A 26214-nucleotide genomic window follows, 5' to 3' on the forward strand; every position below is an offset into this window, starting at 1 on the left:
TGCGGTATGATTTACCAAGATGCAAAGTATCGACCAGAGAACAAAGACGTAGATGTTAGAAACTTTATACTGAGTACCAAGGTAAACATGTCGTGACATACAATGTAATAAATGTAAATCAATTCAAATAAAAAAGCAACGGTCCAATGTATTTAAAACAAAACACACGAACACAAATACGACAACCAGAGGATAGCAGGCTCCTCTCATCAAACTGACACACACAGAGTGTAGCGGGTTAAACATGACTTTTGATGCCTCTCCCGAATCTTTGACTGCATTGTAACTACATAACATAAATTAACTCTATCCAAAGGGTTCAAATCAACAGACCAGTAAAAATCAACATAGTCCTGATCTGAATGTACTGGCAATCACTGCAAGTTACTTCCAATCCAATGACAACTTACAAAAGATCATGTATCTAAGATACCAATTTCCATTTCGTCAATTAGAGGAGGTATACTTGCTAGGGAGACCAATGAGAGGATGTATACTTGCTAGGGAGACCAATGAGAGGAGGTATACTTGCTAGGGAGACCAATGAGAGGAGGGATACTTGCTAGGGAGACCAATGAGAGGAGGTATACTTGCTAGGGAGACCAATGAGAGGAGGTTTACTTACAAGGGAGACAACTATTCAATAGAGACATAGAGACTTATAGAGGCTGGCAAACCATCAGTCAACAACGAGTAAAACGAATAGTGCATAGCAAGCATACGTCAAGGATTTGGCCAGATAAAATGAAAACCAATTAAAAAGGGAAAGATCATATCAATGTCAAAATAACAAACGAAAAACTAATATGAAATATATAGCAACACAAGACAACTTAATGAACGATAAAGTTCTAAAATTGGGACAGATGGTCACACACGCATAATGCAGCAAGATCAAGTATTATCAGGGCGCGCCCCCCCTTCCACGACAGTTGTACCACAAAAGAGCATTGGTCCCTAAGAGTCCGTGCGTCCATTAAAAACATAAACTGTAGCATACTCTCTCGTATGCGTTTAAGTCTTTGTGTATGTTGTAATATGAAATGTGTTGAGAATGAATTCCATTTTGTATTGGTTTGTCCAGCATACAAATGTATAGGGCAATTAGAATATTTTTTTTGCCATGCTATTATTGTTTATGGCCTACTATTTTTAAACTATCTTGTTTGTTGAAAGTTAATTCTAGATCTCTAACAATTAAGCTCTGTAACTATTTGAAGAGCGCATGTAAAGCTAGATCTGATATTATTGGTTAGCTACATGTATGTTATTATTGTATTGTTCTCTGTTACCAGTCTTTTGTCACATTATGTATATATTATGTATTGCCATAGCATGTTCTATATGCAAATAAAATTCATTCAATAATCTTATCAAAGTTGACATTTCTAATTTGCAGGCCTAAAGAGCGTATAAAACCATTATCCTTATTAAGAGTAAGTTTCGTTCAGGATAGTTAATTGGTGATTAATAAAGCAAAATTGGAATCCTCTTTATTACATTTTTAATTTGTGTTTAATCGTATACCTTAGAATGTACAAGCTTAGAATTGTAAAAACATATATAAAAATAAATAAATAAGTTATAGAATACAGAATACAAATGTTTTGAAGCTGATGTTCAAACCAAAAAATGCATGTCCCATAAAAACATACACCTTTTGTTTATTTTTGATTATTAAGTCACATTTCATTTATCCTCCGACTCCTTTATGGGCTGTACGACACCTTTGGAAAGTATTGCGCCATCTTTCTGGATAAGCAATGCAGGCCAAACCAAATAGTCCTTTCTTGAACCTGAAACTGTGAACTCTTTGAAAGTACTTTTATCAAATGTGTCATTTGGTTCAAAGTCTAGAAACATTGGTGGATCCTGAACAGCTGACAGGTAACATATTTTGACACATACTTCGATGAATTGTTGACATACGGTTTTATATTTCTTAACGGTTTTACAGTTTAATTCTCCGTCCAAGATTTTCTGAAAGAATGCGTAGTAAATATGTAACACTCCCAAACGTGTCCTGTCCCCCAAACGTGTCCGATTCCCCCAAACGTGTCTATTCTCCCTAAACGTGTCCGTAATATCCAATTTTCCCCAAACGTGTCTGATTTTATAACCCCCAAACGAAACGTGTCCGATAATTGTTATTCGCCAAAACGTGTCCATTATTTAACGCCAGGACGTCTCACGTCTTTTAGCGCTAATACATAAATAAAATCAATAACGTTAACGGCAATTCTATAATGGGGGACACAGTTGATGAAATGATCATTTATTAGTATTAGCTGGTTCAATGCCGGTTGTTATTGCAAATTTAATCTGTAACATATAAAGCGACTTTTGACTGAAATTGCTTATATTCCAGTTGCAAGTATCATGCTCGTTTAGAGCGCACACACATGTACAAACAATTCTTGTTCAGTTGTATTAAGCGTTTACCATAGGATAACACCAAATTAAATTCAAATATAATATATTCAGGTTAAACTATGCCTATACATATTGTTTAAAGATGTCAGTCTTATTTACAAAGCTTGTATTAATAATTACACAAACAAAGCAAGCAAGCCAAACAAAGTTTTACTTTGCAAGCATAAGGAAATCAATTGTAATCCGCGAATACTGCACGGTATGATTTTAAAAGAATTGACTTCCTTTTTTTCAACAGTTCTGATATTTTAAAAGATATTCAAATCATAAACTGGTTATCAGGTATTTTAATAAATTTTAGATTTCCAGCATCACTTCTAAAGTGAAGACATACAAACAAGAGTCATAAGTCCAGTGCAAAATATTTCATGCATTATTTGAACGATATCATATTAACAATAAATACTATACATAAGTTTTATGATCATACCGGGGATTTAGGATTGGGCCTAAATTTGTTTACGATTATTCGGGATAAACCTTAGTTAAACTTAAAAATCTACAGAGACCGATTTTTTTAAAAACTTCACTAAGAAACTATTTGATTCTCTCAAAAAATGGAAAAAATCTCTAAAAATTATAAACTGATAGTAATGTTTTTTATTATGAACTTTTAGTTTCGAGCATCACTTAAATACACGCAAACAAGAGACATTACGTCCAGTGGCAAATATTTCATGCATGGACAGGACGACAACATACTTTGGATAAGTTATATAATGAGATGCAGAAGAATATTTGCCGGAACTCTTCGATTGTACCTTAATTATTCCGGGAATTTGGGATTAGGCCTGAATGAATTGTGTACAGTTATAAGAATTTACACTTTACGGTTTTTAGGTATCTACACTAATCGTAACTCGGAATTAAATTATATTTTTTTGGGGGCGGAAAAGGACAGTTTTATTTTTACGGAAATCAGTGTAACAATCTTTTAGTTCCCTTTATATTATAGGACAAGTTTGGGGGATTGGGCACGTTTGACGGATTTGGCACGTTTGGGTGTTTATTAAAAACATGGACACGTTTAGGCGTTTAAATAATACAAATGACACGCTTTGACGCCCTTTTTCAACTAGACATGTTTTGCAGTTCAGTGACGTCGATGTGGACACGTTTGGGAGTATCGGACACGTTTGGGGGGAAGGACACGTTTCTGAGTGTTACAAATATAATGACATTGGTTTTAATCGAAACATATCTGGATTAATCGAATTTAAGGTTATATCATTTTGAAAGAAACAAATGGAGAAGACTTCATAAGTATGATTTACTTGTGTCTTATCAGTTATGCTTTAATTCAGCAAATAAAATATGTTTAAACTAAAGAATAAAATCAAAAATATAAAAGTTGTCGTCACTGTTGTGGAGCAGGATCTGCTTACCCTTCCGGAGCACCTGATATCACCCCTAGTTTTTGGTGGGGTTCGTGTTGTTTATTCTTTAGTTTTCTATTATGTGTCATGTGTACTATTGTTTCTCTGTTTGTATTTTTCTTTTTTAGCCATGGCGTTGTCAGTTTGTTTTAGATTTATGAGTTTGACTGTCCTTTTGGTATCTTTCGTCCCTCTTTCTTTGACAAGAAGGAGGAAGCTAATTTCATATCAATCATTGTGCTATGTGTGCAGCTAAAAAAAGATTTCTAACGCTTGTTTTGAAAATTTATAAACACAACAGACGTGTTGTACTAAATGGATGTCAATTGTTGTCAGTGATCCGAATAAATTGTATAATCATTTTAGTTTACTTTTTAAAAAAAATATGATTTAATTAAAACCTACAACAGTTTCGTATTTAAAGAGTTTTTTTTTGTCAAAAAGAGTCGCTGGTTACTTACCTTGCATAGTAAGGGTAGATATTTTGAAGCTTCGGATTTGGTTAAATCTTTGAACTTCTTAAAATGTTCTTTGTAATCTTCATCGGGCAAACACTAATGAAAAATAACAAAAATATTAAATAATGAGCGACAAACAACCAAGAACAGTCTCCGGGACAAGTTTGCAATTCCGCTGAGTGCAAAAGTTGTCACCTTAATTTTTGGAGTTAAGTCAAAACAAAGTTGATAACTTGGTTGGTATTGGTTCCCTGATATTTGTCCTAAAATTTTTTTGCTCTAGCACCACTGTTGAAAAAGTTATGCCCCTTTTTTCAACAATTTCCTCAGAGGAAAAGTACTTTTCCTTAAGGGAAATCAAATTTCCCTGAAGGAAAAAGATTTTTCCTCAAGGGAAATTGTTTTTTCCTCAAGGGAAAAAGATTTCCCTTAGGGAATTTGCTGCATAATTATTTCCTTTGAGGAAATTCTATTTCCTTAGAGGAAATTCTTTTTCCTTAGAGGAAATTCTTTTTCCTTAGAGGAAATTCTTTTTCCTTAGAGGAAATTCTTTTTCCTTTGAGGAAATTTGCAGCTTCAAATTTTCCTTTGAGGAAATACTTTTTCCTGTGAGGAAATTTGTAGCTTCACATTTTCCTTGGAAGAAATACTTTTTCCTGTGAGGAAATTTTTGACAAACACTTTTCCTTGGAGGAAAGTTCAAGACAACAAATTTCCTCTAAGGAAATCATTGTTCGTCAAATTTCCTCCAAGGAAATTTCTGAACATCAAATTTCCCTTAAGGAAATGTTTTTCATTATTTTTACTTGTTAAACATTTCTTCACTACACCATGTATACAAACAGTATGAATATAATTATTAAAAGACTGTATAATTGATGCAAATGATATTTAAAACTTTAATAAATGTTTGTCTCAACATTTTAATGACATTGAAAATAATACAGTCTGACTGTTTAGATCTAGGTATTGTTTATACTTTTTATATAAATTTAACTTTGATTTATAATTTTTTTGGAGCAAATGCTTCTGTTTTCTTTGTAATTGTTTCAATGCGATACATTAATAAGCAACCAATTTGAATGTCATTATATCTAAAGAATTTGTTTATATATTTGCAGATTAAATAATAAAATAAACACTTTTCGTGTTATTTCAAATTAGAATTTCTTCTGTTTCAGCTTGTGTACAGTTATTCAATCCACTATGTAAGAATTCAGTGAATACATTATTCCATTCACTAAACAATTCCCTTCAATTCTAAGAGAAATCATTTTTGCAAATTGTTCTTCAATGATCTTCTTCTGTATATTTGATATGAGGGAGTGATGTAAATGAGTGGATAAAACTGGTGTTCCTTTTTTCAACAACAAAATAGTATTTGTTCTGCATTCTCCTTTCTTTTGATTAAGATATGTTGTTGCTTCTATGCAATAGTGTTTTTGTGTATCTATGATAGAACTCCATTTTGTTTTATATGGTCATTATCATGTGATAATGTTGAAATTTCCTATTTCTTTTTTGCAGGAAAGCACACATTCCATTTCAAATTAATCCAATTATGCACTATGTAAATAAATTTCAACTTTAAGTTTCCTCTTCAGTAATGACCTATTGATCATGAAAACCAAGATGTCTGGTCACCTATAAATACACAAAATAAACAAATAAAATGTTATAAATGGAGAGAGAAACAGCAATAAATGTTTTTCATGTGTATCTTTCCTTATTAAAATACATTAAGTAAACTTGAACTCGAGAAATAACTGCAATGTAGACTAGAAAGTATAAAATGCCAAATAAAGTATTCAAGAAAAATTAGTTGATTTACAGTAGTCAAGTCCATGTTTGCAGGAAATTTACATCATTGGTTGTCTGGTGGAGAGTTGTCTTATAGGCAATCATACCACATCTTATTTTTATATAACCTTGCCATATTCCTATTGTGCCTGTCCAAAGTTCAGAGCCTGTAGCTTTTGTCAATTTAGTCTGACACTAAAATTTAGTGGTTGTTGTTGTTGTTGTTTCATACCGGTCATATTTATTTTTTGTAATTTATTTTGTTATAAACTAGACAATTAGCATGATTAGTTTTACAGTTTGGATTGATTCAATGTTTCATCTTTAGGTCTTTTATAGCTGCCTACTTTGACTATAGTATATGGTATGGATTTTCTCAATATTGAAGGTCGTAACAGGCCTACAATTGCTTTCTCAAAGCCATGATAGTTTTCATATTTAATATATACCACTACTTTGAATTTTTATAGTAATCATGATACTAGTAATCATCTTTCAAGTTCAATAACTTTTTAAAATTAAAAGGTGCCTTACCATTTAGGTTTAGTTGGCTTCTTCAAATTTTACATTGCCTATCATTTCTGCTGTATATTATTTCTCTGTATCTTCTATAGTTCTTGTCCTATACATAAAAGAGTAAAAGTTGAATGACATCTTGCATCAATATTTTTTTCTGTTTAATGTACATTTATATGTATATTAATGTGTGTTTAATAAAAATCTAAACCATGAGCATTGATGAGTGCTTGATAAGCTTCTTGCCCTTGTAGCTGGTCTGTAAGCTTTAAATGAATTTTATTGATCGACTAAAAAACTATGAGCACTGCGCAAATAAGACCCCTGCCCTCCAAAAAAAACAAAACATGCACAAACAGTGGTATTCATTGACATGAAACATGTATATAATTTGGCTCAATTTATAGATCTCTCAAGTGACTATAAGTTTAAGGCTGCAATTTTTTAACAAATACATTTCTAAAACCTTTCAAAGATTTTGAAAATGGACAAATTTTAAATAACTTTGCAACAACTAAAGTTCCTTAACTCTGCATCTTATAAAAAAATATACATGATAAATAGGGAATGATACTCCAGCTTGAATGTTATTCAAAGTTTTAAAGGAACATAACTGAAGAACGGTAAAAGTTTTACTACCAAAATTTGAAATTGATCTGATTAAAATTGTGATAAAAAGTATTGTTTTAAAGTTTAATAAAATTTGGTTGAGGGAAACTTAAGTTAGAAGGCAGAAAAAAAAATTCCATTTTTAAAGAACATAACTATACAATGCTATAGACATGATAGAATCTAGTAAAAGAGACACTACCAAAATTCAAACTTAATCTGTATTTTGTGGTGATAAGCATTGTGTATTGATTTCATAACATTTGGTTGAGACAAACTAAAGTTTAGAAAACAGGAAACCAAAAATTCAGCATATTTTCCCCATTTCTAAAGGGGCATAACTCTGATACTCTAGTACAGTAACACTGACATCACCAAAATTCAAACTTGATCTGAGTATTGTGATAACAAGCTTTTGTAAAAGTTTAATTGAATTTGGTTGAGGCAAACTAAAGTAATGTAAGAGAACAAAAAACAACTTTGGGACAGACGGACAAACGATCAAGTGTTAAACATTATGCCCCCTCCACTTTGGGTCATAATAATAAAAAGGGTGTTTATGTCAAGATATAAAAACAATTCACCAAAGTTTCATAAAAATTACTGAAAGCATTCTTGAGACTATCCTAATCCCAAGTCATAATAGTACAATGACATAAATCAGATTTTTTTTTAAATTAAAAGGAAAATTATCATGTTTATGTTATACAAAAATAATTCACCAAGTTTCATGAAAATTGCTCAAAGCATTATTAATAGTATACGTACTGGAAAATCCCCCCTTTTATGAATAAAATCCCTAACTTTAAATTAAAAATTTAAAATCCCTAAAAATTAAAAAGGACCTTAATTATCATGATTATATGTGACTTGTTATTTAACATAACAAAAAAAACCAAAGGCAATGAAAATGAAACTGACAATGCCAAGGCAAAACATAAGATGCAGAAAAGAAAAACAAAACAAAACACTTAGCAACACCAACATCACCAAAAAACAAGTGTTGAATTTATGTGCTCAGTCAGTCAGTGAGAGTTCGCAGATCCTGACCTACTATATCTATGCTTAAAAACCTAAAAATCATATAGTTCTAAACATATTTTGTAAATTTATACTTGATTAACAAGTGAAACTGCGAGCTACTGCTCACTGATGATACCCCCGACGCAAGTGGATAATATAAATAGTGTAAAAATATGCAAGTGTACGGTAAACAGGAAGTTGTCGAGTGATGAATCTGAAAACGCATCACACAGTATAGCTGACTTATATAAATCCTGAAACCAAATTTCAGAAATCCTTGTATTGTAGTTCCTGAGAAAAATGTGACGAAAATTTTCAACTTGGCTATCATGTGTAAAATCATACAAGTGTTCGGTTAACAGGAAGTTGACAAGTGATCAATCTGAAAACGCATCACACGGTATAAATGACTTAGATAAACCCTGAAACCAAATTTCAGAAATCCTTGTATTGTAGTTCCTGAGAAAAATGCGACGAAAAATATTCATGGGACGGACTGACTGACGGACGGATGGACTGACAGACAGAGGTAAAACAGTATACCCCCCTTTTTTGAAAGCGGGGGTATGAAAAGTTGTCATAAATAGCATAGACACCTTTGAGTTTTGAGAACCACATGTGTTAATTGTGCGAGTATAATCATTGATAATCATGCACAAGATTGACTTTTAAAAGCCTATATATTGAAATTTTCTGAAAATATTGCATGCATTTATTAATACGACCAATTTCAAAAAATGCACAGTGATGTGAGATGATTTATTTAATTGTAATTTCAGGAATTTACAGTAAAGGCTTTTATCCCCACTGCATTTTGCACTTTTTCTTATTTAGGAGCCAGAAGTTATGGCCTTTGTGACCTTTGTATGATTTTTATTTTAGTTTCTTTTTTTTTGTATTGAAGAGTTTAGTATGACGTCCATTATTACTCAACTAGTATACATTTTTGTTTAATGGCAAGCTAAAGCATGACTCACAGGCACGGATCCAGGGGGGCTGAGGGTTGGATATGTTGGAAGCCCCCCTTTCTTTAATGGACGATCAATGCATTTGAATGGGGACATGTAGTTTGACCCCCCCCCCCCAAAAAAAAAATAATTTGTCCTGCGTTAGGAACCCCTATATATGACTCAGGATCCACCCCAGTCTCAGGTTTTGGGATCTTCTCGTTGCAATGAAGACCCATTGGTGACCTATGGCTGTTATCTGCTCTTTGGTTATGTTGTTCTCTTTGATATTCCCCATTTCCATTTCAATTTTCTTTGCAGTTCTATTATAAATATTAGAAACGAGTTTGGCGCGTTTACAAAAATATAATTGTCTGTGCTGACAGAGGAGTATGTGTGCATACCAATATTTAAATTTTCTAGGCCTTCTTTTTGAATATTTTGTGCATTTCTTGGTAAAATACTGTCAGACCTCGAGTGCTGTTGTTTTACAAAAACGGTCAAGTAATGTACAGGGGAAAGAAACGAACTAAAAAGACCAAAAATAAGCCACAACAAATGGGGGTCTCATTGGGGGTTCTGTTCACGGATCCCGCTGAGTTACTATTTATTTTGTTAGATTCCCGCATGATGCCATTACGCTTACACTATATAAGTGAACAATTCTGATATTTTTGTAATTTCCCATGTCCCGCTAAACTTCATTTCGCATTTTCACGGCACAATAATTTGAGCAGAGACATATATACACATGTGTATATATGTCTCTGATTTGAGGGAGGATATAGGACCGGGATCGGGACTCCGGGATCGGGTGTTTTTAAGCTCTGGATTTCGGGATTGACCCTTTCGGGATCCGATAATTCTTTTTTTCGAATTTCGTGACCTCGGGATTTCGTGTTTTTAAGCCCGGGATTTCGGGATTTCGTGTCATAATTTGACTTTCATGTGTCACGTTTACAAAAAATATGCCTCGACAATCCCGAGTCCCGCTCAGACCCCCTTATACATACATAATGAATAGTTTACTATGTAGTCAGTAGTCGGGTCAAATACACATGTTTATACTTTAAGACGACCTTAGATTCATTTCACAGCGAAAATACTCATTAATATTGAACATTTTAGATCACTTCACATTTAGATTTAAGAACTTTTAAAATTAAGACCAAATAGATTTAAGATCATTTAATCGAAAGATGATAATTTGTCAATGAGCAACTGTAACCAGGTACTGCATTTTTTTTCATGCGTCAAGAAACAGTTAAAAGTTAAACTTCTCATCTGGACTTTTTAATTAGTCTGTATACCGGACCTCTTCTCTATTGTGGGATTGAAAAAAATCTAAAGTTAAAAATGCGGTTTTGAGCCTATTTCTTTTTTTTAATTTGGTAACACGTTAAGCCATTAGTGACACTAATATGGTATATTACCAATAATAAGGCCATATATTTCGGTGTGTAGAAATACCGCAAAAGACTTCTTAGTGCACTAAGAAGAAAGTTTTTGCATTAAGGACACTAAAACGATGTTTTAAGATCACAGCGAGCATGAATATAAGAGGATATGATTAAAAACCTCATATCTATAAAGTTAGGTATCAATAGCTTTTGTAATTTTGAAGTTAAATTACTTTTTAATAAACGCGTGCCACTCACCACGTGACAAACGGTTTATTGCAGATTCCCGAATTATCATGTTCAATCAACCTAATCCAATAAACAATTGTCTTTTGGTCGTTACTTATTGATTAATCAATGGTTGTTAACCTAACGGATAAGCGTGGTATAATTTCAAGTTTATGAAAGAAAAATAAAAAATAAATTTTGTGTTTTAAAACTTTGCCTTTGTTATATATATTTAGTTTTTAAGGAAATTGCTATGCAAGCTTTTTTTTTAATTATCGAACTCTATTTTGAGATACAAATTGAGAAATAAAGGCTTTTGATATTTCATTTCCTTACTAACAACACAAGAGTTCACATACTATCATTATTCCTTGAAAGACATTTGAGAGTATGTGGTGTCCATGGGGTTCTTCAAAATCCGATTACAGAAGTAATATAGAAAAACTCCAAGAGGTAAAATTATTTTACGTTTTAAAAAGAGAATTATAGAATAAATCATAACTGTCTTCTATGAAAGATAACTTTAAACTGGTGTCAATGCTTTTTTTTTTACAATTCATCTTTATTTCAACAATTGAAGATGAATACCATTTTATTTTATAATGTAATAAGCACTTTGGGCAAGCGCGGATCCAGAGCTTTAAGTGGGGGTTTGGGGGAGGGGTTATGTGAGAAATGTTTAGAACACTAGAGAAGTTTTCTTGTTATACCAAACCATATGTTTTTCAATAAATGGCACACTTTTTGTTCATCCGGCATATGGTTACTATAAATAAACTTTTAAGTATTAATTCTATAAGTTTAATTATTTAATCGAAATATTGATAAATGGCATAGTTCCTGACATTAGAAAAATGAATGAAGTATTGGCAACTGGACGTTAAGCAACCAAATACCAATCCTCACTTTTCCGTGAAGTGTTCACAATTATTTGTATTTTTAAAATTAAAAGGATGAAAAAATCCCAAACTGAAAAGAGTTGAAAATACGCTATTACTTTAGAAGTAAAAAATATAGCAGACAGAATAAATACTGCAGAAACAAACAAATGAAAAAAAATAGAAACAATTTGAAATACCATATACTAGAACATGTTTAATCAGTATACAAGCAGATTATTCACGGTTCAAGGTTGAGCGAACATGAATTTCTATCGTACTAACGGTGACAATCAACTTTTTGAGGCACGTGTCGAGAAAACATTATAGAAAAGATATAAAGGAGTAGGTCTGGTTAGGACCGATTTTGGCCTCAAATTTCAGGTTCATCTGACGAAAGATTTTGACCACTTTTGAAACACTTAAGTGTCTATTTTGTTTGATTCTATTAGTGTATGTGGAAGATTTTCACTGGTTTTGTCATTAAAAACGATCCGATTCAAGCTCAAATAAGAAAAATCCACCAAATATGCCGGAAAATGTCACTTTTCAGATGGTTTTTGCCATTTAGCATGACTTTATGGTGCCAGTACCCGATATATGTGCCATGTATTGTCAAAAAAAGCCCATATTAATGAAGCTGAAGCATTCTACTGTCCAAAAAATAACTAAAATTTAACTTTTAACAATTTTGTAAAACTGCTATATTTTGGGGCCAAAAAGGTGTCTTACCGGACCTTCTCCTTTTACAAAGTCTATTTCTATATGCCATATTCTTTGTGACAGTTGTATCATTCCATCAGGTCCTTAGTGCACATTTTTGTTCTAAGTGCACTAAGGAGGTCCTTTGCGGTGTTTCTACGAACCGCATATATTTGAAGCTGTTCAAAATTCTGTACATTATAGGTACGTGTGTATCAGATCGGACAATTTTTGTCATATATATAAAAAGAATTACTGTATAAGTTATCTAGTATGAAATATGTCCACTGGACCGACCGTGCAAGTGCTATATATATTATATCATGTATATAGCCAGTCAATATTAAAAAAAAAAGATGTGGTATGATTGCCAATGAGACAACTATCCACAACAGACCAAAATGACACAAACATCAACATCTATAGGTCACACAAGGTCGTTAAAAACTGCATTTGTTGTTGTCCACTAAAAATAAGCTCATAAAAACACGAATCCCCGTTTACTCAATTTCACCTTTATTTGTTAATATTTCTTTATCTTTTTCTTTTGATTTTATCATATCTTTTTTGTGAAATATTTTGTGTGGTCGAACATGAAATTGCCTCCGATGCTACAAAGAAAATTTGTTTAATGTCATCTGTTGCAATATATGCTAATTACTACACGTGGACAGGATGTTCCCCAGAAAATAAGTTATACACACCCCGTTATAACCCCGAGGGCACACGCTACTGTCATATGGAAAATTACTGGGTCACCTGTAAGATGATAATCAGCCATGCAACTAATTGGGTTACTGACCATGTCACTTTAATTTAAAAAGTTTATCGTTAAATATCAAAATGATAAATTCATTTTTAATTAAAAATTTAAGAACTAAAAGATTTATCATTATAATGAAGTGAAATAATTCAACCAAACTCGTATAAAGATTATATACATATTTTTTTAATCTATGCCGGAAAGAATTGAAAAACTGTATTTATAATTTTTTATTTGTTTTATAGAAATCTGTGTAGGTCTCATGAAATGGAACTCACGCATGCCTAATTAAGATTTTTAAATTTATTGAAAAAATATATAACAACAATTGAGGTTTGATATAAAATTAAATTTACCTTTCCGCGCTGTAATTTATTTGACATGAATCAAGCATTTTTTTAGGGATTTATGGGTTTGTCCATACGGTAAACGGACAGAAAGTCACAGGACATAAAGTCACAAATTAGATAGGACAAAAAGTCACAGGACAAAAAGTCAAAATTAATCCTTCGACAATTGTTTGAATATATAAAAGAAAGATCTTGAAATATTATTTTTTTATTACATCTATTCATTTTGAAGTGTAGGACATTGTTCATAAGCTTTGTTAAATAAAAAAATAGTAAATTTTAATCATTCAAAAATGATATTTCTTGGCACCATGAAGCCATTTAAGTACCATGTCATGATGACATCTTGTTTTCATAACAATTATTTGATCATTATTGATATTTATTGAATAATTTTTAGTTACAAAGTTGCTTTAAGTTTAACACTTCAAGAAAAAAACAAAACTTTTAATTTTTAAATTATTTTTTCTTGCTTAAAGAAAAATATTCTAAAAACTAAATTGTGACTTTTTGTCCGTGACTTTTTGTCTGTGACTTTCTGTCCTACATTCATCCATACAACGTATAAAAAAAAGAAGTGTATGTTATTAGTATTTCACATGCCTTGTTTTCGCCTTGAAGCTCCGATTATTCAGAGGATTTCAGACAAGATGATGAAAATAACGTGCAAGATACTTTTTTCGATTATCGTGAAGAGACAATTTTAATTCCCATTCCTCCATGCACTCTACCCCTGTTGAATTGTATATTTATAATTCCTCGTGCTTTTAATTAGCCCCCCCCCCCCCTTTCGTGGTTACCGTTATGCCAACAAATACCCGAGGCTTGATTTACATGTAAAAATCATGGTCGGATCTAGCCATGATAAAGGGGGTTCCAACTACATGTCTCCATTAAATAAGGGGTGTCATTGGCGCTAGGTTTCTGTTACCCCACCCTTTTCATATAATTTACATTTCAAAAGTGTATACCTTATTCATATATTGTGTAGGTTAAAATGTTATCTTTTCCCATATTGTTTGCGTTTTAATTGGTGTGTAATGTAACAGTGCAATACTTGAGTGTCAAAAGAGAGTTTTTCACGACCTGTTCACATATTTTTAAGGTTCCTATATTAAAACTTTTCCTGATGCACAGGTAACCTATTCCAACGGAACGTCCTATCACCTTGTATATCTTTCATATATGCTTTGGATTTCTAATATTTTGGCCACGAGCATCACTGAAGAGACATGTATTGTCGAAATGCGCATCTGGTGCAACAAAATTAGTACCGTTGATTTTATTGTATATAGGAACTTGAGAGGATTCCCGAGATTATCATGTATGCAATGATTGCTCACAAAAAGCTAGGGGAGTCCAACCCCGGATTCCATCCCCTTCGACCCGCCACAGAATACAGATATAATTGATAATTGTTATTTTAAAGTCATATACTATACTATAGCCACATAGCCACTATATATATAATATAGTACTAGAACCGAACATCTGTTTTGGGTTATATATACATACACCACATCTTCCTATGTCTATACATGTATCATGTATCTCAGGTCTATATAGCTGATTTACCGTAAATAACTGCGAGAACGTGAATAAAACACAAGTTGATAATTGTCTCTTCTCTGCTAATTTTAATGTGCATGCAATATTCACTCTGATTTACTTGTGAGACCACCGACACTAATAATAATTACCTACAAAATAATAGGTGCTCCTTTACTGGGAAGGACATTTCGGATCCGATCAATTTATTGGTTCCATTCCCCCGTTCTACACTTCTCCTCAGAAAAAATGCCTTGCAATGCGTCATAATTATCTGGACTACTAACTTTCTTCCATATAACTTCGAAAACAGACAATAATCTATTTCATTGGATGAGATTGGGCTCACGGATTTTTTAATGGATTGGTAATTTTTATTTATAGCACAAGTTTACCAAACAAGATTAATCACATTTTCACCCTACAAATCAAATGGTTGCCTCCTGACTGACTTACACCTACACTACTCACTCTAAGAGCTAAAAACATATTCACATGAACATTTGGTATCATTTATTTTGTGTGACAACTCTTCACCAATGACCTGAGTGAAAGGTTGACAGGCGGATCCAGAACTTTTCATTGGGGGGGGGGGGGGGGGGGTGTTCAGATGGGGGATGCTTGCCTCAGTCAGAACTTTTCATTGGGGGGGGGGGGGGTTCAGATGGGGGATGCTTGCCTCAGTCGTGTTTCCGTGATTCCCTTTAGGCCTATAATCAACAAAATTTTTCACACAAAAAGGGGGGCAGGGATTTCTCCTTAATAAGAAATCTCTATTTTCAGCATAAGCTCATACATGTCATATAAATTTGCCTTTTGAAGAACTGAAATTAATATGAGACGGCTAATGATTTTTGAGATGCTTTACATTAAAATACATCCATGTGACATACACAATTATATATAATTAGATTAGATCCAAATTTAAAAAGCTATTTTTTTCAATATTTAAATAATGTAGGATCAAATCTTGATACTTGTATGTAGTTGAAATTGTTAGCATTAAACATTAAAAAATGAACACCCAAAATTTTAACATAAGAGTGACCATGTAGTCTTTATTAATGTATGCTATTGTTATGAAACTAGGTCATTGTAGGTAAACTGTCATCTATTCCCTTAAATCTTTGTTCCCAGTCACCCCAAGTTTGATTTAAAGTAGTCAAGTATATCTACTCTATTAGCATGATTAGGTCTCTAGTTTGGATAGTTAATAACTTGCAAATTAAAATCATACTACTCCCAAATTTATATTTCTTTAAATATTATGGATGAAATAGCAAGTAAGAGATGAAATTAAATTGGATGAAATGTGGCATTTATTTTTATTAAAGTAGTATGTCTGATGTTGTCAAACTTAATTATAGACCCTTAAGGGGTGGATCCAGTCATTTTAAAAAGGGGTGGGGTGGGATTCTAACCCAGGACAAAAGGGGAAGGGGGGTCCAATTACATGTCCCCATTCAAATGCATTGATAATCAAAAAAAGGGGGGTTCCAATCCCTTGAAACCCCCTCTGGATCTGTGCCTGCCCTTTAAAAATAAAGTGATCCTTATTTTGAGTTAAAGCTTATACATGTTATAGATTTTTCTATAATGCTTCTCAGGGGCGGATCCAGCCATTTTCAAAGGGGGGTCCCAACCATGAGTAAAGAGGGGTTCCAACTATAATATCTCCCATTCAAATGCATTGATCAGTAAAAGAAAAGTATTCCAACCCTCTAATCTATGGTCAGGTTGTTGTCTCTTTGACACATTCCCTTTTTCCATTCTCAATTTTATCATGTAGTCGTCGTTGTTTCCTCTTAATTACTTTAGTACAAGTTGATAGAAATCTGTGAAATTCAAACACAAGGTTTGTGACCAGAGTTTTTGTTCAGAGTTTATGAATTAGGGGCCAAAAGGGGCCAATATTAAACTTAGTTTGATTTTATATAAAATTGAATTATTGGAGTTCTTTGATATATATATGCCAAATCTAACTGTGCATTTAGATTCCTAGTTTTTTGGTCTTGTTTACATTGGTCTACCTTAAGGTCCAAAGGGTCCAAAAATAAACTTATTTTGATTTTAACAATATTTAAATTCTTGGTGTTCAGATTAATATGCTGAATCTGAATATTTACTTAGATTTTTTTATTAAGGGCCCAAATTTCAAGTTGGTCCAAATCGGGGTCCAACATTTTACTTTGTTTGATTTCAACAAAAATTGATTATATGGGGCTGTTTGATATGCTGAATCTAACCATTCGTTAAGATTTTTTATATTTTGGCCCATTATCAAATTGGTCTACATTGAGTTCTAAAGGGTCCCAAATTTAACTTTATTTGATTTCATCAAAAAATAAATTAATGGGATTCTTTGATCATGTTGATATGCTGCATCTAACCATGTATTGAGATTTTGAATATTGGACCATTTTAGAGGTTAATTGTCAATTTAAATTTTTTTAAGTACTTGGACCACATTCAGTCTGTGTCAGAAACCTATGCTGCATCAACTATTGAATCACAATAAAAATTTAAAATTCAGAGTTGTATCGAGCTTGAATGTTGTGTCCATACTTGCCCAAACTGTTCTGGGTTCAACCTATACGTTTGTATCAAGCTGAGCCATGCATAGCATTTTTATTGGTTATTTATATATTAATTTGAAATTTTGACGAGTGAGACACATACAGATCATGCAGATTATACTGTTAACAATATTTCAGAGTTTAACATAGTCAAGCGAAACAAATTATAGAAGAATAGTTGAATCATGTCTTTTTTGTCAAATGAAAAATTAGTACGAACACAAAGAAAAAGTATGGGAATGTTTGTTTTTTAAACTATTGACCAGGGTGAAAGTCTTTGAAAGTCATGACTGGCAAAAAGTTTGTGAAATGAAATAGCACAAATATTCCATTCTTTTTAAATATAACTGCATATAAAGAAAAACACAAACTGATGTTTAATAATAATTTTTACCCTTTTTATGTTTTATAGGACAAGAAATATAGAAAAATAATATAAAATATAAACAGTTACAATAGAAATGAGCGCAAAACAAGATAAAAAGAATACAACAAGGCCTAAATGGTAAGACCACTTCTATATACTGTAAATTCAGATTTTTCAGGGAATGGACAACTTATTGTGATTACAAAAAAAATCTGCATAAAGATCTATATAGTTACATGATATATATATATATGTTTCTGTTATCATAATATGATTTCTTATTTCTGCGATACTCACCCAGTCACATTATTCGCATTACTAAAAAGTTTGGATAATTTCTGAATGACAGTAATAAAAGAAATTGCCTTTGAATGATGACTCATAAAAAAATAAGAAAATGTGGTATAGTAAATGAGTGACTTATCCACCAGAGTTCAATGAAGCGGATGCAAGAAATTAAAGGCCAATCATGGGCCTGCCTTCAATAATGAGAAAACACTTCCTTTATAGGTCATTCATTAAAGATCTCAACATATAAAGATTTAAACAATCCAATTTAGTTCAACATGTTCAAAGGCAATAACAATTAATAAAAAAAAAATCAGGCCTAATATAAAATATTGTTTGTTTCTCCAATCCCGACTGACCCTGCAAAAATTGTCCTACTCATAAAATTTTATTGTCAAAACTAAGCCAAATATTATTATATTCATTTCTGATTTTCGGGCTTACTGGATCATCAGATAATATTCAGGCTTTTGTGAAAAATAAAATTATTTACCAACCTACCTACCCACACCTGCCTTGTCAGAATAGGGATTAGGGAAACAAACAATATATTAATTTAGGCCTCATGTCTGTGAGCACTCAACCTGACCATAATATAGGACAGTGGTTCAAATATTAACACAACATATGAACATTCTATAACAACTATTGCAAGTGGCTCAACTTTAAATATCACTGCAAGGCACTAAACAAAGAATATTAAATCTTGGACACAAAGCACTGAAATAAGAGAACTCATAAGCATGACAAGTAAGAATATCAAATGAAAGTTTCTCAAAATGTTCATTAAAACATGATAAAATAAGCTTATTTATATTGCTGTTTTTTTCTCAATTTATAACATTTTTTTTTTAATTTTGTGTATTTATAGGTCAGATATCTTGGTTTTTATGATCATCAACAGGTCCTGCAGGTCTATACTGAAGAGGAATTTTAATTGTTTATACTTTTCTACATAATGTGCTAATTGGATTATTAATGTGAAATGAACTCAACTGTGTGTTTTTCTGGAAAAAGAAATAGAAAAAATCCTACAAAATTGCTATAAACAAAATGGAGTTCTATCAAAGAACACAATTGTGTAAAATGTAACAACCTACATTCATTCACTGATGGATTATGGAGAAATTAAGAAAAAATAATAGTATCTTTGTCATGTTTGTTGTCGAAATAAACACCTGCTTTATCCATTCATGTACATGGCTCCATCATATCAAATATACAAAGAAGATGTTTGAAGAACATGTTGCCAAAATTTATTCAACAAATTGAAGGAAGATGTCATGTGGATTGAATTATTTATGCACTGAACTGTTATGTAGGGGGTCGAATACACAGCAGCTGAAACAGAAGACAAGTTAATTTGACATGAAAAGTGTTTATTTTATTTTTTATTCAAATATGAGCACAATATTAATAACATCACAAATGGTATGATATTCATAGCGTTTTGCTTATTATTGTATTGTCTTAAACATGCTAAATAGTCAGCCTTTTGTTTCTGTATGTTTAATACACACCATAGAAATTTGTATTACAGTATTAAAGTTTTAATTATCTTTTGTTTCAATAGTTCAGTCTAGGAGAAAATATATTAATACTGTTTGTACTGTTATGAAATTTCCATAGAGGAAAAACATTTCCTTAATGGAAATTTGATGTTCAGAAATTTCCCTAGAGGAAATTTGAAGAACAATGATTTCCTCAGAGGAAATTTGTTGTCTTGAATTTTCCTCCAAGGAAAAGTGTTTGTCAAACATTTCCTCACAGGAAAAAGTATTTCCGCCAAGGAAAATTTGAAGCTACAAATTTCCTCACAGGAAAAAGTTTTTCCTCAAAGGAAAATTTGAAGCTGCAAATTTCCTCCAAGGAAAATTTGAAGCTTCAAATTTCCTCAAAGGAAAAAGAATTTCCTCTAAGGAAAAAGAATTTCCTCTAAGGAAATAGAATTTCCTCTAAGGAAATAGAATTTCCTCAAAGGAAATAATTATGCAGCAAATTCCCTAAGGGAAATCTTTTTCCCTTGAGGAAAAAACAATTTCCCTTGAGGAAAAATCTTTTTCCTTCAGGGAAATTTGATTTCCCTTGAGGAAAAGAACTTTTCCTCTGAGGAAATTGTTGAAAAAAGGGGCATAACTTTTTCAACAGTGGTGCTAGAGCCAAATTTTTTTAGGACAAATATCAGGGAACCAATACCTACCAAGTTATCAACTTTGTTTTGACTTAACTCCAAAAATTAAGGTGACAACTTTTGCACTCAGCGGAATTGCAAACTTGTCCCGGAGACTGTTCAAAGATAATTTCAGAATTGTAAGCCTCTTACTTGAAATTGATAGTTGCTACAACTGTTCTCGTTATAGAAACTCCTATTTTTCTGAAACAAGATTTTGAAATGTCAAGTTGAAGGTGAATTACAAGAGATTTGCTAAAAATATGTTTAGACAGCAACCAAGCGACAAAATTTTGAGCAACTACACGTGCTATTTGTTTTCTACCTGCAGTAGACTACTGCAGGAAGAAAACAAATAACACTAGAGATCGATGTGATAGGCTGACAATAACGGTGGAAACTAACTACATGTGCATGTGCCTGTTCAAAGTCAACATATGGATACGTTTTTATTGTTGGTGACAGAATAAATGCTACCCACAAAACGTTTTTGTATTTTTGTGTCGCCGGATTGCTGTCTCATGTTCTAAAAACAAGATTTTTGCTCACGGGAATATTATATTATTTATCATTATACAATGTATTTACTTTCACACAAAAGTTAACAGTGTATTACAATTATATCATATTTACCTGGAAAGCTTCCTTCAGTCCAGACAGTTGAAGGGACGAATCTTTGACACACTCTTCATTTATTTCCTATCAAATATCACAACATGTTGTTAGTATGGCAAACAGAACACATGGAGTATTTTGTATGCAATAAAATGTATCGAATAAAATCGGCATAAAAAATTACAATCACTCAAGCTAGCGACCAATCCTAGCGACCAATCAATCTAGCGACCACTAAAGAACACAATGAGTATCAACTTGTCAAAGAATCATAATGTGGTACATGAGAAAACCACAAAACAAAATAATGAAACAACGTTCTGTTAAAAATAAAATCTGGCTACCAATACGGTTTATATTGTTTTTAACCTTTAAATAACTAAAGATATCCATCATATCAAGTCAGAAGTTGTCTGTAGCCTAATGTACTGACTAGTTTGGTTGCTAAATGTCAGCATCAATATAAATCAGTAAAGGGAGAACGTCCGAGAAAATCGTAAAAAGTCAAAATATCGTAATACAATAGAAAAACAAAGGAGATAGGGTATTTTTAATCAGCAAATGCACAGCACAAAATTCACAAAAAGCAAAGGAAAAATCTTTTAAGCGAACGATTTTTCTTCCCCTACATAAACACATACTTTATGTTATTATATATGTATTTATAGAATGGAAAGTGCGCTCCTCTACGTATTCAACTCTATCGAGAAGGGAACTAGTTGACAAAAAATGTAAACTATATTTTGAGGTCTTCTTTACGTTTTCTCGGTTTTCCAAACTCTTAACCGAGATCGTAAACAAAAATCAAGGATTGCAAATTAAATACAAAACACGGAGCGTATATTCATTTCCCAATCACATAATAATTATACACGTCAAGTTATTTACGGATACGAAATGAGAATAAAAAGTAAACGAATTGAATTGGAAAAAAAACAACAGTGTTTGTCTATAACATATACAATGATTTGCTCGCACAATTATTTTCCATATTCAGAGAACAGTAAATAATTTTTAAAAGAACATATTTTAATAAACATGTGTACCTTGTTTCAACTTGATCTGACTACAACGTCGTCTTAGATTCAATATAATAGAGTATAAATGGATGGATACACGGACAAACGAACTAACGAACAAACCTACAGATCAGATAACATTATGGTCTTTACTATTGCATAGAATAACTGTTTAATTTAAGTTGACTTAAACTCGTTCCTGTATACAATGTATAAGCTTTCAAATAAACGAAATAAGAAATATATTATGTTCGAAAGAATTACTATATACTGGCTTTCTATACATTCGGCATCCTCAAATGGTCCGAGTACACAGTTATCGTCCTTTGATTTTTCGTTGTCCACGAATCTAGTCCTTAGTGTGGACAGTGAGTTGCTTGCCAATTTTTTTTATACGGACCCCTTCCAAATTTATTTCTTCATGTTTTATGCCTCAAATAGCCAGTAGGGGGATTAAAGCACAGTGTAAAATAATTGGGTTATGAATTTTAAAATAAAGTAGTGATTTGGTCCGGTTAATAAGAAAAAGTTAAAAAATAGCACATCGGAAGCTTTCTAAAGATTTCAGGACCCCCCTTAACATACAATTAACCATATTTGGAATTTGCCTTAATATTTGGATATTATTGAGAAAGTTTAGGTGGGATTCAATTCCCAGAAGGTTTTAACCCTCAAAAAATCATTTCAGTGGGCCCTGCTTTGATTTATTAACTTTCATTTGAGCCATGTCCGGTGGCGAACTTTGCCGTAGGGAGCTGTACAGAAAGACTGAAAAATGAGCCCATACCCATAACTGTATAGGTACCTCAGACTTTGGATGGCCAGTGAAGTCTTCAGGTGCACTTTCCCACCCAGGGATTGATACGAGTTGAAGATATGGATAATAGCTTTCAATCTAACCACCTGCGGTCAAGAACTTTGCCGTAGGAGGATGGGAATAAAGCGACTGCTGCCACCATCCGTAATGGACCGAAATGAGAAATTGAGTATGTTGTTGTCAGCTTCCGGTGCACTTTCTGTAAGGGCTTTGACTTATAACACCATTTAAATGAAAGTAAATAAAAGGTTGATGCCTCTAATCACATAGATCGAAAAACAATTGATAGTATGCCTTTAGTGAAATGATTTACACTGAATCATCAATAAATTGAAGGTTGATTAAGCACAGAAAATAAGTGAATTTTACATGGCATGATAGTTATAGTTAAAGGAATTCAAATTAAGAGATGTACATGTAGGAAATCCTTTTTGCCGACAAGCTGACGTTATCATATATTTTCGCCCTCAAATATAAACCATTATGTACATCGGATATTCGTCTTAATAATGTATGACATGTATATTTTTATTAACATAAATATAACCTGAGATGTTCATTTAAAAGATGATATTATGACAAAAAGTAAAAAAACCCAGCAACGTCGCTCTAGTAAGACTAGAAAATATAATTTGAAAAGTTATGGAAAGCCAAACCTAAATATATTTTTGATTGACTAGATATTAATTCTTGATCTTCCTTATCTCTCAATCTTCCTAAAATTATCCATAAAGTTAATTGATATATAGATATAAATGATATCAAAAGGAATTTGCATACACATTTTGTCTTCTATATTTCGGGAGGACTCAAAGTGTTAATTAGATATTCAAAGTATATAGCAAAAATCTAACACAGACCGCTGGAGTGAGACCTCCTGGTTTTTCACTATACATAACCATATTGTTAATCTTGCCTATTTCGTATATAAATAGTTGCTATCAAAAGGATTTCCAAGACAATACCATTTTCGATATGTACGGAGGGCTTAATATGTTACTTTTCAAATGAAAATCGTAAACCTACAGATAGATGGGTACAAGGCGTTGGCCAAATCTTCCTGATCTATCAATCTTCTTATATAACACATAGAGTTGGTTAATATATAGATATACATGATATAACACGGAATTTGAATATACTTCTCGTTCTATAGTTATGAAGGGCTCAAAGTGCGAGTTCGATATTCAAAATATATAGTGAAAATCTACCGGAGACCACTGAAAAAACAGTGTGACCCTCCTGTTCTTTCAATATCCGTACAGTTTGATAATCTTGTCTATTTTTTGTTGATATACAGATGCTATGCAAAGGATTTCCAAGAGAAATATCATTTTCGATGTATACGAAGTGCTTACAGTGTCACTTTTCAAATAACAACCGTAAAAAATAAGATAGAAGGGCACAGGGCGTATGCTAGATCTCCCTGATTTATCAATCTTCCTAAAATTCATACACAAAGCTAAGCTTGTTAGTATATAGATATTTATGATATAAAAAAGAAATCGGTTACACTTTTCGTCTTCTTTATTTTTGTAGGGCTTATAGAAAACAAGAAGTTTACCCGCATTTATTTCAGTCTTGTTTTATCTTTATAAGAACTAATTATCTGCATAGTTATGGAAAGATTGGGAGATCAGGGATCTTACCATCGCCTTATGCATTTAACCTAAATTTTTGACAGTTTTAAGATAGAAAGTGACAATTTAAGCCCTCCGTAGATACTACAGATGACATCATTCTTGAAATTCATTTTGATTGCATCTTTATATATACATACTACATTTTGTACTAGTAATCGAATTTTTGGAACATTGAAAGACCAGGTGTGTCTCAATGTCATTTAAGAGGTCTCCAGTAGGTTTATCATATACTTAAAGTCCAACTTAACGATTGACGGCTCACCGATCTAAGAGGTTCTCCACGTGAGCCATTATTTCAGTGGTGAAGGAAGGAATGGATTTTGAAAATGGCAAATAGTCACTTCGCAAAATAATTTTCAGCGGATTTGATTTTTGTTTCTCGACACAATGGTATTCATATTCGACTTTGTCTATTGAATACCATTTTTTACTTGTGTACATACTAGTACACACTCATCAGCACTCACTTTCACCCCCGATTAGGATATAATAAAGTTTGCATACGACATCGATAGCAAACTTCTCTCGGCTCATCTGTCATGTCCTTTGTATGACGATATTTTTTTTCTATATATGCACAGACTTATTCTACATAGGAATGTACAAATGTAGTTCTGCATGTGAATACTTTACTCAGTATATATGGACATAGTTTTTCAACGCGAGAATTACAATTCATATTATGCTTTTCTGTTGTTTTTTCAAACTGAACTAAGCCTAAGGGTCCCAATAACATAAAAAGAATGTAAATTAAGAATTTCTTAATGATGTTTGTTGTTCAATTAAGCAACTTTTGAAATCATTTTCATATGAATGCAATACTATTTTGGCATGTATGATGGTATGGCGCTGTTGTCTTCATCTATAGTCACTTGTTTTAATGCCATAACTTTGTATTTTGTATGAAACGTTTGTATTACATTTTAACACAAGGATTATTATCACTAATGGCGTGTTGAATTCAGTGGTTTTTGTCCCAACAATTCAGTGATAACGGGTCACAAGTTGTATTTATGCTTTTTAGCTACCGCTTTACAAGCAGAGCCAAATACAATGAACGTTCCAACTATGTATTGGTCTCCGAGGCTACACAAAACACCTTACAAATATAGATTTGTTTTGTCTTCAAGCCATTGTTACACAACTAAATTGTCTATTCTTCTTACCAGCACACTTGGTACAAATAAAAACCTGATAATAAAATATTCAAATAAGGCTTTCGAAAAAAGTGGAATTAATTACTTTTGGAGTGTCAAGAACTCGTTGGAAGTAGTTGATAAATTGCATGCTATATTGATGATTTTGAATCTGTTCAAAGTTTTGATTTTTCTACCCTGTATACCACATTGCAACACATTCTCATTAAGAAAAATTTCACGCACATAATTAAATGGGCATTTAAAAAGTCAGAATGTGAATATATATGTTCAAAGTCTTTTAGGTCATTTTTAGTAGCAATAAACAAAAAAAACTATGTCAATTGGACATGCTTTGATACTATATATGCCCTTGAATTTTTACTAGATAACATTGTTGTTCGCTTTTGGGATTCCGTATATCGTCAGGTTATCGGAATTCCAATGGGGACTAACTGTGCACCACTTATTGCGGACCTGTTTTTGTATTGCTATGAGTTACAATTTATGACAAAAATAAGCAAAAACCCATCGAATCACCATCTGATACAT

General features: G+C 32.4%; 1 protein-coding gene and 2 long non-coding RNA genes across 4 annotated transcripts in view; 1 reads left to right on the forward strand and 2 right to left on the reverse strand.

Annotated features, from left to right (window-relative positions):
* Positions 1–1673: 1673 nt before the first annotated feature.
* Positions 1674–26214, reverse strand: part of LOC134696584 (uncharacterized) — a 73011-nt gene continuing 48470 nt past the window's right edge. For both annotated transcript variants that reach the window (XM_063558444.1, XM_063558443.1), the window contains 3 exons: positions 21066–21131; positions 4271–4363; positions 1674–1980 (listed from right to left, as the gene is read on the reverse strand). In XM_063558444.1, coding sequence (XP_063414514.1) covers positions 1690–1980; positions 4271–4363; positions 21066–21131 — 450 coding nt within the window. In that variant the 3' untranslated portion in view covers positions 1674–1689. The remainder of the gene's footprint in view (positions 1981–4270; positions 4364–21065; positions 21132–26214) is intronic.
* LOC134696557 (uncharacterized) lies at positions 5167–9680 on the reverse strand. The gene is made up of 3 exons (XR_010102970.1): positions 9567–9680; positions 6602–6689; positions 5167–5911 (listed from the first exon to the last, which is right to left on the reverse strand). It is a non-coding gene; the product is annotated as an uncharacterized LOC134696557 (long non-coding RNA).
* LOC134696558 (uncharacterized) lies at positions 15169–19746 on the forward strand. The gene is made up of 3 exons (XR_010102971.1): positions 15169–15398; positions 18020–18112; positions 19134–19746. It is a non-coding gene; the product is annotated as an uncharacterized LOC134696558 (long non-coding RNA).

The sequence above is a fragment of the Mytilus trossulus genome, chromosome 14 (genome assembly GCF_036588685.1).
Source record: "Mytilus trossulus isolate FHL-02 chromosome 14, PNRI_Mtr1.1.1.hap1, whole genome shotgun sequence".
NCBI lineage: Eukaryota > Metazoa > Mollusca > Bivalvia > Mytilida > Mytilidae > Mytilus > Mytilus trossulus.